This window comes from Phycodurus eques, chromosome 2 (genome assembly GCF_024500275.1).
Source record: "Phycodurus eques isolate BA_2022a chromosome 2, UOR_Pequ_1.1, whole genome shotgun sequence".
Lineage (NCBI taxonomy): Eukaryota > Metazoa > Chordata > Actinopteri > Syngnathiformes > Syngnathidae > Phycodurus > Phycodurus eques.
In genome coordinates, this window is record NC_084526.1 from 32,585,563 (window position 1) to 32,600,115 (window position 14,553).

A 14,553-nucleotide genomic window follows, 5' to 3' on the forward strand; every position below is an offset into this window, starting at 1 on the left:
CTATATACAAACGGACTCCAAATCATATTGTCACCTATCATGGGTGCGTTCGTAAAGTATCCTCTGCGATAAATGCGGGTTTCACTGTACAGTATTTTAAAATTATGCTAGTAACATACAAACAACTGACACACCACCTAAAGCTTATAACAAAGTCTCCAATCTCCCTTTCATCTCAACCTTAGTGAAGCACCAACAACAAGCACCGACCAGCGACTGTCTGAGTCAAAAGCCTGAGTCACATCGTGCGAGCACAACATTCAATGAACTGGTATTCTCCCCACAGACTGACCACGATAAGAGTTGCGCCTCTGCTGCAGGTGAGGGTTGCTGTCCATGGCGCTGTCAGCTGGAGTTATGTCTTGGGAAGTGCGGGGGATGGGTGTTTCGGTCATGACTGGGTTTGGCTCTGGTGACTTGTCCATTGGTTTGAGCTCCAGCCGCTCATGGTGGATCCAAAGATCAGGTGGTTTGAGGTCCTTGGAGTTGCCCTTGTATTTGTGCGAGCCGTTGGAGGACTTGGAGGCCGCCCGCTTCCTGTGTGACACAATGGACAAGGGGTAATGGAGAAAACGATATCACGCTGAAGAAGGCCATCAGACCATAAAACTGTCTGTCGTCCATGTAATCCAGTGATTCCCAACCACTGTGCTGTGGCAGATTAGTGTGCCATGAGCGCTCTTCAGGTGTGAACTTATCAAATTGCTCAAAAAATTTATACTTGCAAGAAATAATGTATCTGTGTTCCTCTATTTATGCCAGTGAGGCATGCAGAACAAATGAATGGTCTTCTATTTGATCCCAGGAAGTACATACAGTAATTCATGAATCTACCTTTTGTGGCATTTTTGTTTGTTGGTGTGCCGTGAGATTTTTCAATTGTAAAATATGTGCTTTGGCTGCATAAAGGTGGGAAATCACTGATGTAATCGAATCATTACAATGTTACAAACGGCAGAGAACAGACAAAAATGTGTGCCGATACGATCATAAATAACCACAATATCGGCTACATTAGATATCTTTTTTTGTTTTTTAAAATAATTGGTTGAGAATTATGACTGACTGGAAACCTTGATGGAAGTAGCAGGCCTTCTGTAAATCCAATCCTTGTTGTCATGGGGACTAATAAGTAACATCAACACCATCAGCAGAGAGAAGCAGGGTTTGTGGACCAAAAAAAGGGAAATAGTTGACCTTGTCATGGCTTTTCCTTACTTTTTCTGGTGTGACGTGGTGCGACGTGTGCACAGGAATGCCCCCACAACCACCACGATGATGGTGAATGCTCCCACTGAGATGATGATGACGATGACCAGGATGTGATTTTCACTGTTTCCCATCCCTGATTTGCCTAGAAAAAGACATAATTGACCATTTAACATGATCACTGTCAAGACAGTAACAAAGACACATGCTGCATCTATCATGACAAGGGATGGGCATTTGACCAAATGTCCTTGATGGACTATGGAGAAAATAATCAATTGTCCCCCTTGCCCCCCAATATTATTTTCAAAGGGATTTGCTCTGAACTCTTGTTTCAATATTGCTGCTCATTGGACTCATTGTATGGATATAGCCAGGAGGCCCTAAGATGGAGAAAAATGATGACAATTTCAAAGGGCCCATGACTGATGGTGGCCATAAAAAAAAATTCAATTCGCAGCGTTGAAGAGTTGTGGCCAGAAGTGGTATGTTTTTCATAGGCACCCAAATATATCAGAATCAGAATCATCTTTATTTGCCAAGTATGTCCAAAAAACACACAAGGAATTTGTCTCCAGTAGTTGGAGCCGCTCTAGTACGACAACAGACAGTCAATTGACAGAGAACACTTTTGAGACATAAAGACATTGACAAAAAACAGTCACTGAGCAATAAAGGGTTACCTGGTAATGCCGGTAAATTTTTTTATTACTTTAAAATTATTATTATTTTTTTTTACAAATGTGCAAAGAGATGCAGAGTCCTCTAGCACTTAGAGCAGTTCGAATTACTAATATTGCAAAGGTCCGGTGCAATGACCATTGTGCAAAGGGGGCCGAGACTTCAAGCGAGTAGTGCGATAATCTGGGACAATGTTGATTGTGCAAATGTTGCAGATACTCCTTAGTCAGTGTGCAAATGGAGCAGATGCTACCACTCATGCAGATGGCATGAGTGGCCAGTAGTGGTCAACAACAGATATACAAATAGTGCAGCGTGGCGAGACTACTACAGTGAGTGCACGAGTAATGTACAATTGGCCCCACAGAAATGTGACAACAAACTCAAGTCAAAATTGCCAGCATGTTGTAATGGAATTGTAGGTTAGGTGTTTAATAAGTCAACCATCAGTCCTGCACAATTGACCAAATTCTTAGTAATCAACAAATCTGTCCTAATGGCCATACCTAAATATGGCCATAAATAAAGTATCTTTAGTTTGCATGCCATATGTACATGATTAGAATTTGTGTCGGTTAAACTGAAAATGTGGAAAATCTTACCAACTGCTGATCCAGGATCAAGGGGAAGTTGGTTCCCTGGAGGTCCAGGCTTTGATGGAAGATTTGAGGCTGTAGGTGGACACAAAGAGCGGTTTCATGAGGGAAAATGGGTTCTACAGGAAGTCTTTAACTTGATGTATGGCTTCTGGTCTCGGTCAAAACATGCCAGGCCAATGGGCTATACTGAACTGTGATCTGAAACTTGCTACAGGCAAAAGCCAAAGTTTGGACCAGCCCAGAAGTTGGAAATCTTTGGCAAGAGGAGCAGAGTCATTAGTGTGAACACAAAGATGAAGTGTGAGTGGAGTTTACCTTGGTCATTCGCCATTTTGTCAGAGGACTCAGCTTAAGGAGAGCAGAGAGGGAGAAAAGAAAACGCAAAAAAAAATAACAGGTTATCTTAAAAGAGTAGCAAGTGAGATGGAAACAGAGCAAGAGATTAAGTCTGAAGAGGTGGGAGGCAGTAAAATTTGAAATTGAGTCAAGTGAAAACAAAAAAACAAAAGCACACTACAGCATATACAAGCTGAAAAAAGTCAATGACTAAAGTTTCCAACAAATAGTAATGGAAAGCTCTGATTTCAAACCCTGCTACACTTGAGAAGGTTTTTAATGAAAATGTGCAGAACCGTAAGACACGCACACCTCATCTAATGATACTTTGGTGAAGATTTACAAAGAGAGTACCGTATTTTCCGGACTTTAAGTCGCACTGGAGTATAAGTCGCATTTTGGGGGAAACTTTATTTGATAAAATCCAACACCAAGAACAGACATTTCATCTTGAAAGGCAATTTAAAATAAAAATAGAGTTGAGAACAACATGTCGAATAGGTGTACGGTATGCTAACATAACACATTCAGCTAACGTTACATCGCATAAACAACGAACTGAGAACGTGCCTGGTATGTTAATGTAACATATTAACAGTTATTCAGATAACTATAGCATAAAGAACATGCTAACAAGTTTACCAAACCATCAGTGTCACTCCAAATCATATATAATAATGTGTTAATAATTTCACATATAAGTCGCTCCGGAGTATAAGTCGCACCCCCGGCCAAACTATGAAAAAAAAACTGCGACTTACAGTCTGAAAAATACGGTAAAGGCTTGGGGGGGAAATATATATATATATATATATATATATAAAAACAGAGATATTATTTTTCTGCACTGGAGCAAAAAAAAAATCTTTTTCAGACCCTGTGAAAAAAAAAAAAAAAAAAAAAAGTCTACAATTTGACACACCACAGAGAAGAATGTTGTGAACACGTCTACTGAATTTAAATGATATAATAAATAAATAAATAAACCCGCCAAGTACATAAAATAAGGCTCCCAAATGGCCGCCCTCGAGCGGCAGGACTTTGTGGGAATGTTAGCTGAATGCTCCCCCTGCAGCTGTCAATCAAATACATGTCTGTGTTACACTGATAGTGTGTGGGTAACACAGCCACAAGCTGACTGTCGCTGTGTGTATTAATCAGTTAACTTCCCGTGATGTGTCGCTGTTATGTGGAGACACACACGACACAAAACCAAGTGAGGTGGCGACTTCTTGGACGAGCCAACGTCATACGGCGAGCTCGCTGCCTCGTTATCGTGCTTGCCAGTTAGCTCGTTAGCTAGCGCACATAATAAACAGCTATATAAGTGTCTCCATTGTGAGGGCCTGCACGGGGCGCGGCTGTGGCGAGTTGGATGGGCACCAACGCCGATGCGCCGGACAGCTGGCGGCTACTAAATAGCCGCTGGTGGGCTGCCGTGCGGCGCTCGGAGCAATGCTGCGGTGAACACGATGGCTCTGCTGCCACACGCCAGCCTGCCAGCGGCTAGTTAGTACCCACCTGCAATCTGGCACACCAGCGTTGGGGCCCGTCCAACCCGCTAGAGGTCACAGAGCAGAGACATTGTAGCCCAAATAACACATAATTGCACGCCATAGTGGTAGAAATGGGCTAAATTATCAATAAGAAAATGGCAATTGTGCTGAATAGCCAGTGAAGATGCTTAATATAGTGGGGGAGGGCTGACTCGTGCTGTTCACTAGTTGCATCAGCACGCCCCTGTTTTAGCCCTGCCCAAAAAAATCTGAGAAGGTGAAAAAGAGTTTTGCGCTATATCTCAGGAATTCAGTACTAAATACCTGTCAGTCTTTTCATGTTTTCAACAAATATTCCAACATATTTAATGTTTTTACAAAGTCACAGCATCAGTTCCAGTTAGAATTATTCCAGGCTTTCTGAATCCCGACATGATGCTTTCGTTTATCACTGAAGTGCTTTGTTGATCCATCCAATGACTTGCAAGAAAGTTGCATGGTACATCCTCCCGGTTGCCTTGAAGCTTTGTTCTCCATCCATCATCCACTGCTCCCACAAGTGATGCAAGACTGCCTTAAAGCTCCGGTTCACCGAGATGTCAAGTGGCTGGAGTACTTTGGTTACGCCTCCAGGGATGATGGCAGGGATGGAGTTGAAAACCTTTAATTTATCTTTGAACTGTGGCGTGATGTGCGCTCGCATACTGTCCATCACAAGCAGAGCTTTGCGTGTTCTAAAGAAGCCATTCGGACGCTTAGTGTAGCACTTTGTAAGCCATTTTTTGATCCATCCACCCTCTCTCATTCACGGCCACGACAACTGAGTGCGATTGGATTTTTGGCATGGTTTTCTGATTAAAAATGACCATTGGTGGCCATTTTGATCCATCGCCACAACATGCCAGCACCACTGTGAAGTGTGATTTCTCATGACCAGTTGTCACCGTGTTCACACTCTTTTGCCCTCTCTCTGCAACACGTTGGCCCATCGGGATGTCAAACGTCAGCGGGACCTCGTGCATGTTAATAATATGATCGGGTGTCACGTTGTGCTCAATTACTTACTTTTTAAGAAACTCACGGGAACTGTTGACTGCTGGCAGTTGTCCGTCCTCGGGACAATGTTGTCCGTCGTCTGATAAAGATGTGGTTGCGTTGCATGTAGCGGTAATACAAAGAAAGTCCTCCCGCAAAGTCATTTATATTCATCGCCTTGGTAACTACCTGGGCGTGGAGACGTAACTGCACCTTTGACAAGCCTCTCCCAGCAGCATGTTGTTCAGGCACCCATTTGTGATCTTGTTCCTCTCGCTGTGGCCATCTAGCTTTGAGGCCACGATAGCTTTTTATGTTTTCTTCATAAGAGTTAGAGTATCCTCCGCTTTTCGCAAGTGCCTCAGTTTCTCGCTCACTCGAAACTTTGTTTCTGCTGCTCGATGACCATTTTCGGCTGCATATTTCACTACTTGCAGTTTGTAATCTGGAGAATCTGATTTTTTTTTTGGGGGGGTGGGCATTTGTGTTCAGTCTTTCTCAGTTGTTTTAATAAGTTGTTTACATTTAAAATTTTAAGTGGTACAGGAGTAGCAGATACTGGCACACAAGCCTAGAGCGCCCTCTGTCTGTCAGTATAAAAATAACGAACGTGAAATTATTTTCATATATAAATCGCACCTGGGAATAAACCGTAGGACCAGCCAAAGCATGAAAAAAGTGCAATTTATAGTCTGAAAAATTGGGTACTTCTTCATTATTAACCATTTTGATCTAGCATTTTGTTTTGACCCAGTGATACATAGATACTCTGCACTTTACAGTTATTTGGGGAAGTATTAGCTATAATTTACCATAAGTAACCCAATGAAGTAGATGGTGAGTTTGATAAAGCAAGCAGGAATTTGTGAAAGACTCAAATACGCAAGAGGTCTCTATTTAGGTACAAAATAACACTTCTAAAGGCTTTAATTTGATAGTCCCCCCAAATTACGGGTGCTTCTAATTGCACCTCATGTATAGTTATTTTAGAGAAACTTACTCTTTGGGGTTCTAAACTGCACAGCCTCAGATGTTGGTCCCATGCCCTTTGAGTTTCGAGCCTCAATCTTGAAGTAGTATGTTGTGTCTAGAGTCAGGTCTTGGATCTGGTGGGTCAGGCGGTTGCCCACCACAGGTTCAACAACCCAGTCGTGGTCCTCAGCATTGACATCTGTGCTGTAGTAGATGATGTAACCTATAAAAGAGGGTGAAGAGAGGTTTAATCCATCAGTTTGATGACTTTAATGCAAATTCTTGTCCCTGTGGAACTGTCAATGACTTTAAACAGGCCGCATTGAGATACACAGATTATATTTCTGATACAGAGTGTGTGGAAAAAAACTGAATGAGACCATGACAACATTTTGAGACTTACCGGTGATCTTTCCATTGGCCTCAGAGGGAGGCTGCCAGTTGATGATGATGGTCCGAGGCTTGTTCTCTTTGCTGACTACTGTCACATCTTTGGGGGAAGAACTAGGAACTATGGAGAGAATTGAAAGAGGATATAGACTGCGGGGGGATTGATTTAGCACATGTTACAGAATTCTCCCAAATATTTGCAAATTCACTAACTCCTCCTGTCTCATCTAAAGGTATTGCCTTGGCGCCATCTTTTCGAATCTTGGTGCCAAGGAGCTATGTTGAAGTGAGGGGAGGAGCTTCATTTAGTCAGATAATTGCAATGTCTGATAGACTAGTAGTGCTTTGCTACCTATAGGCAATTCTAAACTTTTTAAGGGAATGACGGGGACGTCAAACTTTAGGTGGCATATCGAAAGAAAACAAAAACGGGTAAGCTAATGTTAACTGTAAGTACTGTAATACCAACAAATCTAATTTAGTTTTTCTGGAAAGAGGTTTTTATTCCACCTTAAATTGGCATTATTATGAGACCCCGCCATGCACGTTTAGGCTGCAAAATCCTGTAGTCTCTTGTTTCCTAAATGCAACCTTTTAACATACTTGGCTAATAAAGCCATTTCTGATTTAAATCTCAATTTTAAGTACATACAAGGATTTTTCTCTCTTTTTTTTTATTATTATTTTTTTTTTAGTAGAAGTTGAAAATTAGTTGAAATTTCTTTTTACCATTTGAGATATTTGCATGTTGTGCTTTGAAAGAGTTGCAGACACGTGTTTTAGTTGTCAAATGTATTTAAAAGAAAATTAATATTAAAGAGAGAATGCGATTTAACTGTTCAACTTTGTCATGCTTTTTAAAATAGATTTTTTTTGGTCACGGCTTGTCACAGTCTCGGCTTGTCTCGGTCTTGGTCTTGTTTTGTTCTCGGGTTGTCTCGGTCTTAGTCTTGACTCGGTCTCGACTTCCAAAAGTCTTGTCTTGGTGTTGGTGAGTTCATATATTTGTCTGACTTTAATATAATCAATGGGTTAGGGTGTTCTCCGCCTCTCGCCCTTAGTCAGTTGAGATAGGCGCAGCACACCCGTGACCCTAGAGGATAAGCCGTACAGTAAATGGACGAATGGTTATCTAAGCACAGAGATGTTGTGTTTGTCACATTTTGATGAATGTGTGCAGTGATCATACTGGTCTCAAACGTGGTGCCCTGGGCTGTCATGCTCCATGTGCTGCTGCGTCGGCCTTTGGTCACCATGACGGAAAATTCATACAACGTGTTGGGCTTCAACCCTGTCACCATGTGGTTCAGGCTGGTGGTGTTGGCAATCTGTGGACAAGAGAGCAAGACACATTTGCTTTAGAATGTCATGGAAGTTGTTTTGGTGGAACCATCATTCACATCTTCACCTCATACAAGTTGGATCACTGTTGAGGAGTTTACACTTTTTTTGCACTTGTAGAAAGATTGCTGTAAAGGGCTTTGTTTTTATCATATTTAAAGAGAAGAAACTGTCATTTCCCCCACTTTATATCTTATTTGATAACAACACTAAGTGTGCATACTTGGCCAAATGTCTGCCATATTGACCAAAACATCCATCCATCTACCGTATTTTCACGACCATAAAGTGCACTTAAAAGTCTTAAATGTTTTCCAAAATGGACAGGGCACCTTATAATGCAGCGCGCCTTGTGTGTGCACCGAGTTCCAACATCTACAAATGTTGTTCTCTGATGAGCGCTCCGCTTGACGTTTTTTTTTTTTTTTTTTTAGCATTTCCTGCCGACACACTGTTTACACAGAGGAAAACCGGACGTGGCTTAGGACAGGGGAAGGGTGCGTGAAGTAGGATGCTAAAGCCACGCCCACAGTAGGTATATGTTGCCGGGGTGTGCATTGTGCAAAACAACATCGTTTTGGCTAAGGACCCCCGAAAATGTCACCTACGAAGAGACACGCTTACGAAGCACAGTTTAAACTGCAAGCTATCAGTTACGCGGAGGAACATCGGAATCGAGCAGCCGCGAAATAATTCAAGATCAACGAATCCATGGTTCGCAAATGGAGGAAGCAGGAAAACGAGCTTGGCCAAGTCAAGAAGACAAAGCTGAGTTTCCGCGGAAAAAAAGAAAAACAAAAAGCGGAAACAAGGCGAGGTGGCCCGAGTTCGAAGACCAACTCGAGCGATGGATTGATGAGCGAAGATCAGCCGGGAGTAACTCGGGGCTTGCCATCATTCCGGGAGGCTTGACGAACTGCTGGATATCCGTGTAAACAGGGCGTTCAAAGTGAAGTTAGCGGCGTGGGAGCCATGGATGACAGATGGCGAACACAGCTTTACTAAGACTAGGAGGCAGTGCCGGGCGAGTTACGCCACAATTTGTGAATGGATTGTGGATGCTTGGGCTAACGTGTCTGCTTGCACTGTTGTTCGACTCGAACCTGGCATGTTTGATTGAGAACTTGCCCAGCTGTTCATTTCGGATACAGAAGATGGGGACTTTGATGGATTTGTGGATGAGGATTGATAAAAAAATAACGTGAGTACATTGTTAAATACTTCAATAAAGTACAACCGAACTCAGTTTTGCTCCCGCTTGCCTTTTTAAAAACATTGTTTTAATGTGCATGCATGCTACCGTATGTTTTACCATACTTGCGCCCAATAATACGGTGCGCCTTATGTATGTGTTAAATACAGAAATAGACCCCATAACTGAGACTGTGCCTTTTAATACGGTGCGCTCTATGGTCGTGAAAATACGGTAATTTCAATAGAATTTATCCTCATTATGTTGAGGGTGGTATGGAGCATATTACAGCTCACTTTGGGCAGGAGGCTTGGTACACCCTGGACTGGTGGCCAGTCAATCACGCGGCAAGTGACTTAAATAGGGAACATAAATACCACCTCTAAAATGTATGGCTTCCTCAATGCCACAACTCAACAAAGTATCATGGAAATATATTTTCTGTGTGTGTACCATAGTTTCTCATGTATAATGCACACCCATGTATAATACGCATCCCCAAAGTTGAAACTCCAAATTCTGGAAAACCCTTCTACCGCTGTATAATGCATTTTTACAATGCATGATTTTGCTTCTTGCCATATGATCAAAACATTAAGTATTCGCCGGGGCAGCAGCCTCAGCAGGGAAGCCCAGACCTCTCCACGGCCACTTCATCCAGCTCTTCCGAGGGGAACCCGAGGCATTCCCGGGCCAGCCAAGAGTCTCTCCAGCGTGTCCTGGGTCGTCCCCGGGGACTCCTCCCGGTGGGACGTGCCAGGAACACCTCACCAGGGAGGCGTCCGGGAGGCATCCTAATAAGATGACTGAGCCACCTCATATCGATGCGGAGGAGCAGCGGCTCTACTCTGAGCCCCTCCCGGATAACCAAGCTACTTATCCTATCTCTAAGGGAGAGCACCCTGCGGAGGAAACTCATTTCGGCCGCTTGTATCCGGGATCTTGTTCTTTCGGTCACAACCCACAGCTCGTGACCATAGGTGAGGGTAGGAACGTAGATCGACCGGTAAATTGAGCGCTTCGCTTTTCGGCTTAGCTCAATCTTCACCACAACGGACCGATACAAAGTCCACATCACTGCAGACGCTGCACAGATCCGCCTGTCGATCACCCGTTCCATTCTTCCCTCACTCCTGAACAAGACCCCAATGTATTTGAACTCCTCCACTTGGGGCATGATCTCATCCCCGACCTGGAGAGGGCACTCCACCCTTTTCTGACTGAGGACCATGGTCTCAGATTTGGAGGTGCTGATTCTCATCCCAGCCGCTTCACACTCGGCTGTGAACTGCTCCAGTGAGAGTTGGAGATCACGGGTTGATGAAGCCAGCAGAACCACATCATCTGCAAAAAGCAGAGATGCAATACTAAGGGCACCAAACCGGAGCCCCTCTAAGCCTCGGCTGCGCCTTGAAATTCTGTCCATAAAAGTTATGAACAGAATCGGTATAAAGGGAAGCCTTGGCGGAGTCCAACCCAAACCGGGAACGAGTCCGACTTACTGACAGATATGCGGACCAAACTGTGACTCCGGTCGTACAGGGACCGAACAGCCCGTATCAGGAGGTTACCCCTTACTCCCGAAGCACCCCCCACAGGATTGCCCGAGGGACATGGTCGAACGGCTTCTCCAAGTCCATAAAACACAAGTAGACTGGTTGGGCAATCTCCCATGCACCCTCGAGGACCCTGCCGAGGGTGTAGAGCTGGTCCACTGTTCCACGGCCAGGACGAAAACCACACTGCTCCTCCTGGATCTGAGATTCAACTTCCCGACGGACCCTCCTCTCCAGCACATCTGAATAGACCTTACCAGGGAGGCTGAGGAGTGTGTTCCCCCTGAAGTTGGAACACATACTCCGGTCTCCTTTTTAAGAAGACCACCCCAGTCTGCCAATCCTGAGGCACTGTCTCCGATGTCCACGCGATGTAGCAGAGGCATGTCAACCATGACAGCCCTACAACATCCAGAGCCTTGAGGAACGAATCTCATCCACCCCCGGGGCCTTGCCACCGAGGAGCTTTTTAATCACCTCGATGACCTCAACCCGAGATTGGATCCAGAGATTGGAGAGCCCGCCGAAGAGAACCCAGACTCTGCTTCCTCATGGGAAGGCGTGTCGGTGGAATTGAGGAGGTCTTCTCCCAACCGACTCACAACGTCCCGAATCGAGGTCAGCAGCGCCCAATCCCCACTATACACAGTGTTGATGGTGCACTGCTTCCCCCTCCTGAGACGCCGGATGGTGGACCAGAATTTCCTCGAAGCCGCCCGGAAGTCTTTCTCCATGGCCTCACCGAACTCCTCCCATACCAGAGTTTTTGCTTCAGCGACCACCAAAGCTGTCTTCCGCTTGGCCAGCCGCTATCCATCAGCTGCCTCAGGAGTCCCACCGGCCAAAAAGCCCGATAGGACTCCAGGCACCGACCACCTTACGGTCGGCCGCCTCAGCAATGGAGGCGCGGAACATGGTCCACTCGGACTCGATCCCCCCTCCTCTCCCGGAACATGAGCAAAGTTCTGTCGGAGGTGGGAGTTGAAACTCCTTCTGACAGGGGATTCTGACAGACGTTCCCAGCAGAGCCTCACAATACATTTGGGCCTGGCACGTCGGACTGGCATCTTCCCCCACCATCGGAGCCAACTCACCACCAAGTGGTGATCAGTTGAGAGCTCCGCCTCTTTCTTCACCCGAGTGTCCAAGACATGCAGTCCGATGACACGACCACAAAGTCGATCATTGAACTGCGACCTAGGGTGTCCTGGTGCCAGGTGCACACCCTTATGCTTGAACATGGTGTTCGTTACGGACAATCCGTGATGAGCACAGAAGTCCAATAACAGAACACCGCTTGGGTTCTGATCGGGGGGGCCGTTCCTCCCAATCACGTCCTTCCAGGTCTCACTGTCATTGCCCAAGTGAGCATTGAAGTACCCCAGCAGAACGATGGAGTCCCCAGCGGGAGCGCTCTCCAGCACCCCCTCCAAGGACTCCAAAAAGGGTGGGCACTCTGAACTGCTGTTTGGTGCATAGGCACAAACAACAGTCAGAACCCGTCCCCCCCACCCGAAGGCTACCCTCTTGTCCACCGGGGTGAACCCCATCGTACAGGCGCCAAGCTGGGGGCCAATAAGTATACCCACACATGCTCGGCGCCTCTCACCGTGGGCAACTCCAGAGTGGAAGAGAGTCCAACCCCTCTTGAGAGGACTGCTACCAGAGCCCAAGCTGTGTGTGGAGGCGAGTCCGACTATATATCGTCGGAACTTCTCGACCTACCACACCAGCTCGGGCTCCTTCCCTGCCAGAGAGGTGACATTCCGCGTCCCTAGAGCCAGTTTCTGTAGCCGGGGATCAGATCGCCAAGGTCCCTGCCTTCGGCCACCGCCCAGCTCGCACTACACCCGACCCCTATGACCCCTCCCACAGGTGCTGAGCCCATGGGAAGGGGGAGCCGCGTTACCCTTTCGGGCTGTGCCTGGGCCCCATGGGTGCAGGCCCGGCCACCAGGCGCTCGCCTTCGAGCCCCACCTCCAGGCCTGGCTCCAGAGGGGGCCTCCCTGCTCAAAATGGCTGTTATGAAAAAGGTAATTAAAGAAACAAAGCTATTAGCGGCTAAAGACATTTGTCTATGTTTCACAATATTGATTGAATGAGTAAAGCTATGTGCTACTGAACAAGACTCATACCTTCATTTTAGTGTTGGCAGGGATGTTGGTCTTCCAGCGCACTGTGTAGTAGCGGTTATCTGTGATTTTTTGGTTCTTGGGTAGCGAGTTGTCTGCCCAGGTCACCTTGATGGTGTCGTGGCTCAACACGGAGGCCTGAACACCCACAGGTGGCATCATAGGGCTGGGATCTGGTACTGGGGTGTATGGAGCATGGAAGAGTTCGTATAGGTCAACATCAGGGTCTATGGGGTCTGCCCACCAGGCAGTAAACCCGCATGCAAGCGCACAAATTAAAATGAGCAGATTAAAACACAAAGAAATGAATGCATGGCATGGTCATGGCACAATCAGGCAGGAATCCAAACGGGATGCAGGGTAGGGCAGACAACGGGAAAAAGACGGTTATTGAGTTAAAGGGAAAAATGCAAAGGTGATACCAAACATAAGCACAACAAACATGGGTTTGGGAAGGGTGAAGAGAAAGAGAAAAGATTATATTAGAAAAACAGACACTGACCTCTAAAATCAGACAAAACTACAGACTTTTAAAAGTTGCTGTGTTGTAGCAATTCTAGTACTACAGCGAGGGAAAGGAAGAGATGCTCTATTGATTACAAAAAATTATTTGTCATACTTCCATTCAAATGTTTTTTTTAGGAACATGGTAAGAAATATTGAATGTGTCATCTTTTTAAAACAAAATGGTCACAAATAGGGGACATTTCTTTGACGTAAGGGTGTGTCCCCCTCCCTCAACTATGGCCTTGACTTCTTCAGGATCTTCACTCCATTAAGTGACAAAAGAATAAGCTTTGGTCAGTCATCCACAATGACTCTCTTCAACCACTTGTTGATCCTCGCTCTGCATGTCTCCATTGTCTGTTCCAAGCTCTTTGTACTGCATGCATGATGAAAACCCAAGCATTCACGCAGTTATGAGGAGCATTGTGGCTTTTGAGTGAAATGCAGGAGCAGCATTTTTTTTACCCAACTCTGGGAAAATTTAATACCCAGTATTTGCAAATGTACAGTATTACTGCAATGAAGAGGGTGAATTCCCTCTCTTCAAACGAACATTCCTTGCTTTTCACTCAAGGTAAGTCATAGGGTTATAATGCATGCTTCACCCCGCAGTCTGTCAACCTAAGTTCACCAAGTTTTATAGGTTTCCAAAGTATAAGTAATATGTAGGTCAGCTTGTCTTTTTAATCCTGACTTGAACAAACTGGGAGGAAAAGAACGCGCCCCCGAGGAGGCAGCAGCAGATGATGGTGGAAGGTTTTTGGTTCTGCTTTGAGAGGAAACGTTTGGATCTGACGAAAGGTTGCCAAAGCCACCACAGGGGGTCCGGGTGTGTGCAGCACTGTGTGTCTATGAGGGTGCGAGGAGGAGCACTGAATCTCACAGAGAAGCTTGTGCGTGTGCGCATTTAGACTGCCACCCCTCCCCCGCCCCCTCCTCCCTCAAAGCATGCTGGAGTGATTCATGTTATCGAGCATCCCGCCCTCCCAGTACTGCAACAGAGCTACAGAAGAGACAAAGTGGCGCCATCAAGGCTGAGTGGGGAGCTGCAGTCTAGATTTGAAAGGGGTGTGAGTGCAGACCCCCCTCTGGGACGCCCCAGGGATC

At 45.7% G+C, this 14,553-nt stretch overlaps 1 protein-coding gene across 10 annotated transcripts in view; it reads right to left on the minus strand.

Moving 5' to 3' along the window:
• Positions 1 to 14,553, minus strand: part of neo1a (neogenin 1a) — a 209,475-nt gene that overhangs the window by 7,409 nt on the left and 187,513 nt on the right. For 7 of the 10 annotated variants that reach the window (XM_061670361.1, XM_061670360.1, XM_061670364.1 and 4 more), the window contains exons 17-24: positions 12,943 to 13,175; positions 7,908 to 8,046; positions 6,732 to 6,839; positions 6,357 to 6,551; positions 2,805 to 2,837; positions 2,493 to 2,561; positions 1,219 to 1,354; positions 293 to 537 (exon numbers count right to left, since the gene is read on the minus strand). In XM_061670361.1, the coding sequence (XP_061526345.1) occupies positions 293 to 537; positions 1,219 to 1,354; positions 2,493 to 2,561; positions 2,805 to 2,837; positions 6,357 to 6,551; positions 6,732 to 6,839; positions 7,908 to 8,046; positions 12,943 to 13,175 (1,158 nt within the window). The remainder of the gene's footprint in view (positions 1 to 292; positions 538 to 1,218; positions 1,355 to 2,492; positions 2,562 to 2,804; positions 2,838 to 6,356; positions 6,552 to 6,731; positions 6,840 to 7,907; positions 8,047 to 12,942; positions 13,176 to 14,553) is intronic. The other 3 variants (XM_061670365.1, XM_061670358.1, XM_061670357.1) reach the window with 2 other exon arrangements.